General features: G+C 40.4%; 1 protein-coding gene across 3 annotated transcripts in view; it reads left to right on the forward strand.

Annotated features, from left to right (window-relative positions):
* Positions 1-14,162, forward strand: part of ARMC6 (armadillo repeat containing 6) — a 54,161-nt gene that overhangs the window by 21,485 nt on the left and 18,514 nt on the right. For all 3 annotated transcript variants that reach the window (XM_053700690.1, XM_053700689.1, XM_053700688.1), the window contains exon 6: positions 557-688. In XM_053700690.1, coding sequence (XP_053556665.1) covers positions 557-688 — 132 coding nt within the window. The remainder of the gene's footprint in view (positions 1-556; positions 689-14,162) is intronic.

Genomic DNA, 14,162 nt, shown 5'->3' on the forward strand with positions numbered 1-14,162 from the left:
ACACATCTTTTTAATTTATTCAATAAAAGTTACATTTTAAATGTAGTCATGTTCCTTCACCCCTGTATATAATTTAATAAGGGGACACACAAGTGCTTTCATAAGTGCATACTTTTGGTCAGACTGTTCTGACTTCATTTTGTAGTTATCACATTCGATTAGGGACACATTGCATTTTCACGTTTAGTTTTTGATGCTGTAGTTTTAAACCAATAATCCCGGACCCCAAATTCTCAAGCATGGCATCTGGTCTGTCACAGCCCTCTGCTCATTGTTTTATACAGTTTTACTGTCGATTGTACTGTAGGCTTCTCCTTCATAGAGAGAACCCTGCATAGTGAGATAAACGGTTTTCTATCCTTCTTCGAAGGGACCTTGTGATATTTACGAGACCTCTTAATTATTCTTGCCAGGCCAGTGATCTTTAGATCATCAGCCTCTTTATCATTAGGATTTTAGTGACACACGTTAGGCAACATTGTTTATTTCCCTAGAAAAACCTGCAGTATAAGAACTTTGCTTTAGTAAGTTGTTGTTATTTGTGTGTGCATGACAGGAGGTTGTAAAGCAAGTGCTCAGCACCATCAGAGCCATTGCTGGGAATGATGATGTAAAAGATGCCATTGTGAACTGCGGTGGGACAGACCTTATAGTGCTGGCGATGTCACGGCATCTCTCTAATCCACAGGTACCTATTTCCATCTTTAATAGAGTCTAGCAAAAGATAATGCAAAAACAAGCACTAGAGTTATGCAGGAGTCCATGCAGAAATACTTTAACACTATGGGCCAGATTTCGAGTGGAGCTCTAACGGTTACACAAGGGCAATAAAAGGTTTATCGTGGGTGTTTGCGCTCGTCAGGTTTACCGCTGGTTATACAAGTTGAAGGTAAACGTGATCGTGATTTACACTAGAATGATTATCGTGTCCTCAGTGCTCTGGTTAACTGTTTAGAGAAAATGAAAAGTTGCACAAAACACATCAAAAATACATTACAAAGTACAGTTACACTCATAATAACACCATCTAATAAAAATTATTAAAACATTTTTTTGCATTCAAAAGTTATGACGACTCAAAGATATGAGGTCTCAGGTGATAGAAACAAAAGGCAGGCAAAGGGCTTTAACGTTGAGATACATACATATACATGTCTAAAGATGCATATGTATATCTGTGTGTACAGAGGTATTTATGTATATACACATAACTGCAAAGGGCTCCAATGCAATAATCATTTTTAATAAAAGTTTTAACTATGTATTTACAGTAAATTTTTCATATTCCAATGTTCTTCACATAGCAGAATATGTACTTTGTATTTTTAAATAGATATTCCTATATGTATATCTGTATATATCTATAATATAATCATCTATATATAGGTATAGATATATATTGTACCAACAAACATTATATATATATATATATATATATATATATATATATATATATATATATATATATATATATATATATATATATATATATATATATATATATATATAGGTATAGATATATAGGTATAGATATATATATATGTATATGTATTCATGAATAAATAGAACATAATTTTTCTATGTGAAGAACATTGGAATGGGAAATATTAATATTTTCATGTCGGGTTATATGCGATCGGATTTGCACGCAAGTAGGGTGTTAGGTATTTTTGTCACTTTTTTTGCTCTATTGACTTATATGGGGGAATACCTGAAAGTGCACGCTATATTCTAAGTTCGGCTTTTTGCTCTTGTTGGGTTATCGCAACAGCGAAAAAACAATTTACTTTCAACTCATAATACGAGCGTAACCCCTCAAACTCAAAAAGCCAAACTCCTTGTGCAGTTAACGATGAGCGGGAGCTTTAAATAGCACTCCACTTGTGATCTGGCCCTATGTTATCACAGCATGGAGCTTTTTCTCAAGAAAATAAATATTTTAAAATTACATACTATAATATAAGAAGTCCATATGTGGTGAAATGACTTTATTATTACGTGTATGCACTGTTTAATGACATATTCAAGTGCTCTGTACTTAGGTATGTAAAATTTGCACAGCACATTCAGCAAATTTAATGGGACATTAAAGTGAATGTAATGTGAACTTTAATCAATTAGTTCCCGGTTTTAAAAATACTATTAAAAACAGGGGCACTTTCATTCATGAAAGTTTATATTGCACTGTATTTTTACAAATACTTATCTTTTACTTCTTCAAAGCCGGATCTGCATCCCCCGCCTGCAAGTCCTCTGTAAATACGTCACCAATGATGAAACCGGCTTTCTTTTTTTGTCGCTAGAGCGCCGATGGGAGAATAATTTAAACTGTTAGCTCACAAAAAAATATGAGTTTTGAAATGGGCGACCGGAGCACGGGGTTATAGAATAGCATGGCTAGATTACAAAGTAAGTTACAGCTCATCTTTATTAGACATGATAAATTAAAGTCCCTGTAAAATATTGGTAAGATTATAGACCTGATTTTAAAACATGTCAAGTTTACCATTACTTTAAGCATTCTTAATAAACTACAGATAGCTGTATGATATGTATGGGCCTTCCCATTTTCAAAATGTTAATGCACAATAGAAGGTGTAACACAGATAACATCTGAGTGTAGAATGCCTTTATGTGGTATGCTTGAAAAAAAATCGCCAATATATAAAGCTAGTTTGGTTGAATACAGGATACTTCATTAAAATATTACCTTTTTCAAACCATTTAAATATCATTCTTGATTAATTGATTTTTCTTAGTAATGGTTAAAGTTCATGGCCATATCATTTTCATGTGTGTGCATTGTATCTACCTTACGAAACCATGAAAGTCTCCATAAATTTGAGCTGAGAGAAATAGATCATTTGATTCTGGTTATCTTGTATTGGCAAGGGTATATTTATAAGGTCTAACCACATGTAAGGTGGCATATATATCAAAACATGAAGAGCCTGACTATTCGTTTCAGCCTACCTTGGTAACTATTTAATGCTGCTCTATAGTTTATTATAGATTTTATAGATTTAATTGTTTAATCTGTTATATTGTTTATTTTATGTTTCTCTTGTAAGGTGTATCCAGTCCACGGATCATCCATTACTTGTGGGATATTCTCCTTCCCAACAGGAAGTTGCAAGAGGATCACCCACAGCAGAGCTGCTATATAGCTCCTCCCCTAACTGCCATATCCAGTCATTCTCTTGCAAGCTCTCAACATAGCTGGAGGTAGTAAGAGGAAAGTGGTGTAATATAGTTAGTTTTTGCTTCAATCAAAAGTTTATTGTTTTTAAATGGTACCGGAGTTGTACTATTTTATCTCAGGCAGCATTTAGAAGAAGAATCTGCCTGCGTTTTTCTATGATCTTAGCAGAAGTAACTAAGATCCACTGCTGTTCTCACATATGTCTGAGGAGTGAGGTAACTTCAGAGGGAGAATGGCGTGCAGGTTATCCTGCAATAAGGTATGTGCAGTTTAAGTTTTTCTAGGGATGGAATTTGCTAGAAAAAAGCTGCTGATACCGGATTAATGTAAGTTAAGCCTAAATACAGTGATTTAATAGCGACTAGTATCAGGCTTGCTATCAGAGGTATATACTCTGATTAATGTGCAATATAAAACGTTTGCTGGCATGTTTAATCGTTTTTATATATGCTTTAGTGATAAAACTTATTGGGGCCTAGTTTTTTCCACATGGCTGGCTTTATTTTTGCCTAGAAACAGTTTCCTGAGGCTTTCCACTGTTGTAATATGAGTGGGAGGGGCCTATTTTAGCGCTTTTTTGCGCAGTTAAAATTACAGACAGACATTCAGCTTCCCTCAGCAGTCCCCTGCATGCTTTAGGACATCTCTGAAGGGCTCAAAAGGCTTCAAAAGTCATATATTGAGGAAGGTAAAGCCACAGTGGAGCTGTGGCAGTTGTTGTGACTGTTTAAAAAACGTTTTGTTTTTTTCAATTTGTTAATCCGTTTTTTGTATTAAGGGGTTAATCATCCATTTGCAAGTGGGTGCAATGCTCTGCTAACTTGTTACATACACTGTAAAAATTTCGTTAGTTTAACTGCCTTTTTTCACTGTTATTTCAAATTTTAGCAAAATTTGTTTCCCTTAAAGGCACAGTAACGTTTTTTATATTGCTTGTTTAACTTGATGTAAAGTGTTTTCCAAGCTTGCTAGTCTCATTGCTAGTCTGTATAAACATGTCTGACATAGAGGAAACTCCTTGTTCATTATGTTTAAAAGCCATGGTGGAACCCCATATGAGAATGTGTACTAAATGTATTGATTTCACTTTAAACAATAAAGATCAGCTTTTATCTTTAAAAAATTTATCACCAGAGGATTCTGGCAAGGGGGAAGTTATGCCGACTAACTCTCCCCACGTGTCAGACCCTTTGACTCCCGCTCAAGGGACTCACACTAAAATGGCGCCAAGTACATCCAAGACGCCCATAGCGATTACTTTGCAGGACATGGCGGCAATCATGGATAATACCCTGTCAGCAGTATTAGCCAGACTGCCGGAATTCAGAGGAAAGCGCGATAGCTCTGGGGTTAGACGTAGTACAGAGCGCGCAAATGCCTTAAGGCACATGTCTGATACTGCGTCACAATATGCAGAAGCTGAGGAAGGAGAGCTTCAGTCTGTGGGTGACATTTCTGATTCGGGGAAAACTGATTCAGATATTTCTACTTTTAAATTTAAGCTTGAGAACCTCCGTGTATTGCTTGGGGAGGTGTTAGCTGCTCTGAATGACTGTGACACAATTGCAGTACCAGAGAAATTGTGTAGACTGGATAAATACTATGCAGTGCCGGTGTGTACTGATGTTTTTCCAATACCTAAAAGGTTTACAGAAATCATTAATAAGGAGTGGGATAGACCCGGTGTGCCGTTTCTCCCCCCCCCCTCCTATTTTTAGAAAAATGTTTCCAATAGACGCCACCACACGGGACTTATGGCAGACGGTCCCTAAGGTGGAGGGAGCAGTTTCTACTTTAGCAAAGCGTACCACTATCCCTGTCGAGGACAGTTGTGCTTTTTCAGATCCAATGGATAAAAAATTAGAAGGTTACCTTAAGAAAATATTTATTCAACAAGGTTTTATCCTGCAGCCCCTTGCATGCATTGCGCCTGTCACTGCTGCTGCGGCGTTCTGGTTTGAGTCTCTGGAAGAGGCCTTTCAGACAGCTACTTCATTGACTGAAGCTAATTCTTTTGTTTCTGACGCCATTGTTCATTTGACTAAACTATCGGCTAAGAATTCTGGATTCGCCATCCAGGCGCGTAGGGCGCTATGGCTTAAATCTTGGTCAGCTGACGTGACTTCAAAGTCTAAATTACCTAACATTCCCTTCAAGGGGCAGACCCTATTCGGGCCTGGTTTGATGGAAATTATTGCTGACATTACTGGAGGTAAGGGTCATACCCTTCCTCAAGACAGGGCCAAATCAAAGGCCAAACAGTCTAATTTTCATGCCTTTCGAAACTTCAAGGCAGGTGCAGCATCAACTTCCTCTGCTGCAAGACAAGAGGGAACTTTTGCTCAATCCAAGCCGGGCTGGAAACCTAACCAGTCCTGGAACAAAGGCAAGCAGGCCAGAAAGCCTGCTGCTGCCTCTAAGGCAGCATGAAGGAACGGCCCCCTATCCGGTAACAGATTTAGTAGGGGGCAGACTTTCTCTCTTCGCCCAGGCGTGGGCAAGAGATGTTCAGGATCCCTGGGCGTTGGAGACCATATCTCAGGGATATCTTCTGGAATTCAAAGCTTCCCCTCCTCAAGGGAGATTTCACCTTTCGAGATTATCTGTAAACCAGATAAAGAAAGAGGCATTCTTACGCTGTGTGCAAGACCTCCTAGTTATGGGAGTGATCTGTCCAGTTCCACAGTCGGAACAGGGACAGGGTTTTTATTCAAATCTGTGGTTCCCAAAAAAGAGGGAACCTTCAGACCCATTTTGGATCTAAAGATCTTAAACAAATTCCTCAGAGTCCATCGTTCAAAATGGAAACTATTCGGACCATCCTACCTATGATCCAGGAGGGTCAGTACATGACCACAGTGGATTTGAAGGATGCTTACCTTCACATACCGATTCACAAAGATCATCATCGGTTCCTAAGGTTTGCCTTTCTGGACAGGCATTACTAATTTGTGGCTCTCCCCTTCGGGTTAGCTACAGCTGCAAGAATCTTTACAAAGGTTCTGGGATCGCTTCTGGCGGTCCTAAGACCGCAAGGTATATCAGTGGCCCCTTTTCTGGACGACATCCTGATACAGGAGTCAAGCTTTCAGATTGCCAAGTCACATACGGACATAGTTCTGGCATTTCTCAGGTCACATGGGTGGAAGGTGAACGAGGAAAAGAGTTCTCTATCCCCACTCACAAGAGTCTCCTTCCTAGGGACTCTGATAGATTCTGTAAAAATGAAGATTTACCTGACAGAATCCAGGTTATCAAAGCTTCTAAAATCTTGCCGTGTTCTTCATTCTATTCCGCGCCCTTCGGTGGCTCAGTGTATGGAAGTAATCAGCTTGATGGTAGCGGCGATGGACATAGTGGCATTTGCGCGACTACATCTCAGACCGCTGCAACTATGCATGCGCAGTCAGTGGAATGGGGATTGCACAGATTTGTCCCCTCTGCTAAATCTGGATCAAGAGACCAGAGATTCTCTTCTCTGGTGGGTATCTCGGGTCCATCTGTCCAAAGGTATGACCTTTCACAGGCCAGATTGGACAATTGTAACAACAGATGCCAGCCTTCTAGGTTGGGGTGCAGTCTGGAACTCCCTGAAGGCTCAGGGATCGTGGACTCAGGAGGAGAAACTCTTCCCAATAAATATTCTGGACTTAAGAGCATTCAATGTTCTTCTAGCTTGGCCTCAGTTAGGAACCCTGAGGTTCATCAGATTTCAGTCGGACAACATCACGACTGTGGCTTACATCAACCATCAAGGGGGAACCAGGAGTTCCCTAGCGATGTTAGAAGTCTCCAAGATAATTCGCTGGGCAGAGACCCACTCTTGCCACCTATCAGCAATCCATATCCCAGGTGTAGAGAACTGGGAGGCGGATTTTCTAAGTCGTCGGACTTTTCATCCGGGGAGTGGGAACTCCATCCGGAGGTGTTTGCTCAATTGGTTCATCGTTGGGGAAAACCAGAACTGGATCTCATGGCTTCTCGCCAGAACGCCAAGCTTCCTTGTTACGGATCCAGGTCCAGGGACCCAGAAGCGGCACTGATAGATGCTCTAGCAGCGCCCTGGTTCTTCAACCTGGCTTATGTGTTTCCACCGTTTCCTCTGCTCCCTCGACTGATTGCCAAAATCAAACAGGAGAGAGCATCGGGGATCTTGATAGCGCCTGCATGGCCACGCAGAACCTGGTATGCAGACCTAGTGGACATGTCATCCTTTCCACCATGGACCCTGCCTCTGAGACAAGACCTTCTATTACAAGGTCCTTTCAGTCATTGATACACTTATACAGGCACGAAAGCCTGTCACCAGGAAAATCTACCATAAGATATGGCGTAAATACCTTTATTGGTGTGAATCCAAGAATTACTCACGGAGTAAGGTTAGGATTCCTAGGATATTGTCCTTTCTCCAAGAGGGTTTGGAAAAAGGATTATCAGTTAGTTCTTTAAAGGGACAGATTTCTGCTCTGTCTATTCTTTTGCACAAGCGTCTGGCAGAAGTTCCAGATGTTCAAGCTTTTTGTCAGGCTTTGGTTAGAATTAAGCCTGTGTTTAAACCTGTTGCTCCCCCATGGAGCTTAAACTTGGTTCTTAAAGTTCTTCAAGGGGTTCCGTTTAAACCCCTTCATTCCATTGATATCAAACTTTTATCTTGGAAAGTTCTGTTTTTGATGGCTATTTCCTCGGCTCGGAGAGTCTCTGAGTTATCTGCCTTACAATGTGATTCTCCTTATCTGATTTTCCATTCAGATAAAGTAGTTCTGCGTACAAAACCTGGGTTTTTACCTAAGGTAGTTTCTAACAAGAATATCAATCAAGAGATTGTTGTTCCATCATTGTGTCCTAATCCTTCTTCAAAGAAGGAACGCCTTTTACATAATCTGGACGTGGTCCGTGCTTTAAAGATTTACTTCCAAGCTACTAAAGATTTTCGCCAAACATCTACACTGTTTGTTGTTTACTCTGGACAGAGGAGAGGTCAAAAAGCTTCAGCAACCTCTCTTTTTTTTTTTTTTTTTGGCTTCGGAGCGTAATACGCTTAGCCTATGAGACTGCTGGACAGCAGCCCCCTGAAAGGATTACAGCTCATTCTACTAGAGCTGTGGCTTCCACCTGGGCCTTTAAAAATGAGGCTTCTGTTGAACAGATTTGCAAGGCGGCGACTTGGTCTTCGCTTCATACCTTTTCAAAATTTTACAAATTTGATACTTTTGCTTCTTCGGAGGCTATTTTTGGGAGAGAGGTTCTACAGGCAGTGGTTTCTTCCATTTAAGCCTGCCTTGTCCCTCCCTTCATCCGTGTACTTTAGCTTTGGTATTGGTATCCCACAAGTAATGGATGATCCGTGGACTGGATACACCTTACAAGAGAAAACATAATTTATGCTTACCTGATAAATTTATTTCTCTTGTGGTGTATCCAGTCCACGGCCCGCCCTGTCTTTTTAAGGCAGGTCTAAATTTTAATTTAAATTACAGTCACCACTGCACCCTATGGTTTCTCTTTTCTCGGCTTGTTTCGGTTGAATGACTGGATATGGCAGTTAAGGGAGGAGCTATATAGCAGCTCTGCTATGGGTGATCCTCTTGCAACTTCCTGTTGGGAAGGAAAATATCCCACAAGTAATGGATGATCCGTGGACTGGATACACCACAAGAGAAATAAATTTATCAGGTAAGCATAAATTATGTTTTTGTTTTGTGTTTCACTTGGTTTGAAAAATGAGGAAATCAAACAACCCTGTGCTATTTCACTGAAGATGTGTTTTGTAATTATTGCCTTGAACATACTTGGCCAAATCTTTTTATTTGATCTTTTTACTTCATATCCCAACTAGTAAACTTCCAAAGGATATTAAACTATTAAGGGTTAGATTATTAGCGCTAACCATAGCACGCTATTGATATTGGGTATTTCTCAGCCTTTTGCGCGCAACGGAAATGGTGCACATATTTCAAGTTAAAAGTAAATGCGTTCGTTTGAGCGCAATCTAATTTAACGTGTGTTAGGTTATCGCTAATTCAAGCTTGTGTAAAGGGTAGTGGAAGAAAAAAAAGTTGCATAAAAACAACAAATACATGTAAAAGTACAGTTACACTGTACTTCTTTCATGTTAGATCTTGAACTCCTATTTCTACAGGCTTCATGTACTTTACATGTCCAAGACCTTAAATTATCAGAGAAACCATCTGCTAAGTCTCAAGAGGTTTGCCCTCTTCCTGAGGCTATTATTCAAATCATTTCAATTTCAGAGAGTGATCCAGGCCTGGTTTTCTCTTTTTATCATCCTCTAAAATATTTAACGTGGTTTTCTTTAACAAATTCTAATATAGAGCTTTTGGAAGCTTTTCCAAAAGTGGATGGTACTATTTTTTTTTTTTTTTTTTTAAACGCATTACAATGCCCTTCGTGGACAATACATCTGTCATTAACCCAATGGATATGAATTTGGAACTCTTACTTTAACATTTTTCAGTTAATTATTTATTTTGTAGCAGTTGTGTTTGCTCTTTGGTGTAACGATTTGTCTGAGCAAATGTTAGAAATCTCTATGGATGAGATTTTCAAAATTGTTTGAAACTCTTTGTCTACTAATGCATTTATATGTGGTGCTATTGTTGACTTATTCATTTTTACTCTAAGAATGACTTTTGCAGTGCTAACCAATCAGACTTTGATTTGTTATTGTCAGCAAACAGGGTGTCCAAAGATAGTTTCAGATTTTGTTAACTGGTAGGAGGCCTTTTTCAGAAAGCCTGGTCGCAGTTTGTCCTAGATCTCTGGGTTGTAGACTTAGTTTCCCAGGATTATAGAATAGGTTCTATACCAAGGGCTATTATTCCCTTTGTGCAAAAACGTCAATGTTTCTTCACATTAATTTTGAAGGAGCCTGCCTTCCTATTTCTAGAGCGTTTGGTTTATCTCCACTTCCAGAACTATCTTGGATGTATTAAGATAGTTGAGTATTTGAGTGGCTCCATTCTTGGATGGTATAATGGTTCAGGGTCCTTCTTTATCTTCAACTGTATTTCATTCCATCAGTTTGCTGCTGTTTCTTCGCTGACATGGTAGGTGAATTATTATCAAAGATTTCTTTTTTCATTAATGTTAGGTTGGATGATTGCAACATTAGATGCTCTTCCTTTTAAATTGTGCATGCTACAGCATTGGTGCAAGACTTACTCTTATCTATCTCATAGAATTCTATTGGATTCTTCAGTGAGGCACTCTGTCCAGGTTGATAGATTTCCAGTTTATCTGAAGGCATCCTTTTTCGCCCATCTTGGAACATAATGTCTTCAGATTCTAATATATTAAATTGGGGTTCAGGTTGGGGGTGCAGGAGAGCACAGGGAGTGTGGTTTCCTGAGGAGGCGAGGTAAACATTTTAAATATTTGCTATCTTCAAGTTCGTTAAAGATTTTGAATAGAGAAACTTATCAGAGTTTCACACAGACAATGTTACAACTGTAGCTTGTATTATCCATTTAACATGCTCTTCCTTAGCTTTAAAGGAAGTCTCAAGTTTTTTGTTTTTTTTTAATTGGACACAGAAAACTTTTTGTATAATTTTATGTATTTAGTATCCTGAAGGGAACTCTGGGAAGCAGATATCTTAGTTGGCAATAATGTCCACCGGAGTGATCTCTCCATTTTTAACTAGAATGTGGAACAAATGGTTTCCCAGAGTTATACCAGATGTATTCTGTTTCCAAGTCTATTAGTTAAAATTGAATAGAGCATTCTTCATTATTTCTGTTTTCTCCAGCCCAGCCCTGCATATCTTGGTTTGTGAATTTAATTCAGATGTCCAGTTTTCTCCATAGTCTTTGGCATGACCTACTGTCTCTAGATCTTAAAGCGACAGTCTAGCCAAAATTAAACTTTCATCATTCAGACGGGCATGTAATTTTAAACAACTTTCCAATTAACTCTTATTGTCAAATTTGCTTTGTTGAAAGCTAAACCTAGGTAGGCTCATATGCTAATTTCTAAGCCCTTGAAGGCTGCCTTTTTAATTTGGTGCAATTGGACATTTTTCACAGTTAGATAGTGCTAGTTCATGTGTGCAATATAGATAATATTATGCTTACTCCTGTGGATTTATCTATGAGTCAGCATTGGTTGGCTAAAATGCAAGTCAATTAAAAAATGAAATAAGGGGGCAGTTTGCAGAGGCTTAGATGCAAGTTAATTACAGAGGTAAAAAGTATATTCATTTAACCGTGTTGGTTATGCAAAACTGGGAATGGGTAATAAAGGGATTATCTATCTTTTGAAACAATAAAAATTCTGGAGTAGACAATCTTTTTAAAGCAGGGGTGACCAATAGGTAGATTGGGATACCATAAAAAGAAGAACACAGAGGCGCCCAATGGCCTAATACCACAATAACAAGGCAGATGCAGGATTTATAAGAATTATACTCACAAACAAACGGCACCAGAAGGTTCAAGCAGTCAGACTTGAACCTCACAGTTGCCCAGCAAACTGAACAGACACGGCCAGAAAACGTGGTGATGCTTCGCCTAAGGGATCCACCAGGTGCCTAAAATGAGGGATACAGAGCCAACCTTGCCCAGCACAGTTTGTACAAATGTATGTGTATATAGGGATTAAACACACTTTTACATATAGTGAAAATAACCACAGGCTGGGACTTCTCAGCCGCCTAGCTGACTGTTTCCAAAGATTTCAGCAATTAAATGGTTCCCAAACCGGATCCCAGGGATAGGAAGTCCCCAGATAAAGTGCAGCAGCAAGTGTATTAATTAAAAAAATACTTTATTAAAAGCAACGTGTTTCTCAGCCTCTATAGGGCTGTTTCCTCAGGCTAATGAATAAAAACATGAACATACACTTGCTATATAAAAAACACAAACAAAACTGATAGGTGGGATGTTAATTGGGAACATATGTATCCAATCTAGTAAACACAGTTACCATGGATACTCTGGTAAACATACAAACAAAATTCACTGGTAGTGCTATCTTTTATAAACAATAATTGGATTGTTAGAGAATGTTAAAAAAATGCATCCTAATTCATCATGCATTGTATCTGGGGTTTCAACTCTTAGCTAGTGCCAATAGATACAATATACATCACCGGTAGATAGATATATATATAGATAGATAGATAGATAGATAGATATATAGATATATATATATATAGTGGGACCTCGGTTAAAGAACGACTCGGTAAACGAAATTTCGGTTTACGAAAACAAAATGCCTCGGTTCACGATTTTTTTTCGCAATACGAAACAAGTGTCCCGGTTTTGGAGCCATTTGCAGCAAGTTGTTGAGCCTTTTGGAGCCATTTGCAGCAGGTTGTGGAGCCTTTTGCAGCAGGTTTTGGAGCCTTTTTGGTGCATCTCAAGAAGTGGAAAGGTAGGGAGCTGAGCTTTGTTGTTTGCATGCCTTTTACTGTGTGTTCTGCATTCTGGGGGTGATTTCCATGCCAGCTCATGTGCTGTGCATGCCTGTTACAGCTCATGTTCTGTGCATGCCTGTTACAGTACTGTACTGTGTGTTTTGCAATGTGGGGTTGTTTTCCATGCCAGCTCATGTGCTGTGCATGCCTGTTACAGCTCATGTGCTGTGCATGCCTGTTACAGCTCATGTGCTGTGCATGCCTGTTACAGCTCATGTGCTGTGCATGCCTGTTACAGCTCATGTGCTGTGCATGCCTGTTACAGCTCATGTGCTGTGCATGCCTGTTACAGCTCATGTGCTGTGCACGCCTGTTACAGCTCATGTGCTGTGCACGCCTGTTACAGCTCATGTGCTGTGCACGCCTGTTACAGCTCATGTGCTGTGCACGCCTGTTAGTGTGGTTTCCATGCCAGCTCATGTGCTGTGCACGCCTCATCTGCTGTGCACGCCTTTTAGTGTGGTTTCCATGCCAGCTCATGTGCTGTGCATGCCTTTTAGTGTGTGTTTTGCATTGTGGGGTTTTCCATGCCAGCTCATGTGGGTGTAAAGCATTTTTTTTTTTTTTTGCATACTTAGGGACGGTGGTGTCATGGCACCCAAGAAAGCAGCGGAAGCTGGGAAGAGGAAGAAGGAGATTATTCTGCTTGAGGACAAGAAGGAAATCATCAGGAAGCATGAAGGAGGAATGCGATTGACTGACCTTGCCAAAGAGTATGGAAGGAGTGCATCCACAATCTGTACAATCCTAAAAATGAAAGAGAAGATTACTGGGAGAGATGCAGCCAAGGGAGTCACCAGGGTCTACAAGCAACGGCCACCTGTTCTGGAGGAGGTCGAGAAGTTGAACAGAAGATTGAACAGAAGCAGCATGCAGGGGACTAAGTGACCAAGGCGATCATCTGCGAAAAAGCCCAGGCCTTCCATGCTGACCTCCTCAAACAACAGCCAGGAACGTCAGCAGAAGGCTTCAAGGCCAGCAGGGGGTGGTTCGAAAGGTTCAAGAACAGATCTGGCATCCACAGTGTGGTCAGGCATGGAGAGGCTGCAAGTTCCGATGTTGCTGCAGCTGAAGAATTTGCTACGGAGTTCCTGGAGGTCATAGTTTCAGAGGGCTACCTTCCTCAGCAGGTCTTCAACTGCGACGAGACTGGACTCTTCTGGAAGAGGATGCCAAAGCGTACCGACCTCATTGCCTGGCCACAAGCCGATGAAGGACCGTCTTACCCTCCTGTTCTGCGCCAACGCCAGTGGGGACCTTAAGATCAAGCCCCTGCTTGTCTACCATTCAGAGAACCCACGGGCCTTCAAGAAACACAAGGTGAACAAGGAGCAGTTGAGCGTTTTGTGGCAGTCTAACCCAAAAGGCTTGGGTCACACGCCTCTTGTTTGTGAAGTGGGTCAATGCGGTTTTTGGTCCTGCTGTGAAGTACCTTGTGGACAATAACCTGCCACTCAAGGCCATGCTGCTCATGGACAATGCTCCTGCCCATCCTCCAGGCCTCGAGGAAGACTTGCTGGAGGA

Source organism: Bombina bombina, chromosome 2, assembly GCF_027579735.1.
Source record: "Bombina bombina isolate aBomBom1 chromosome 2, aBomBom1.pri, whole genome shotgun sequence".
Taxonomy (NCBI): Eukaryota; Metazoa; Chordata; class Amphibia; order Anura; family Bombinatoridae; genus Bombina; species Bombina bombina.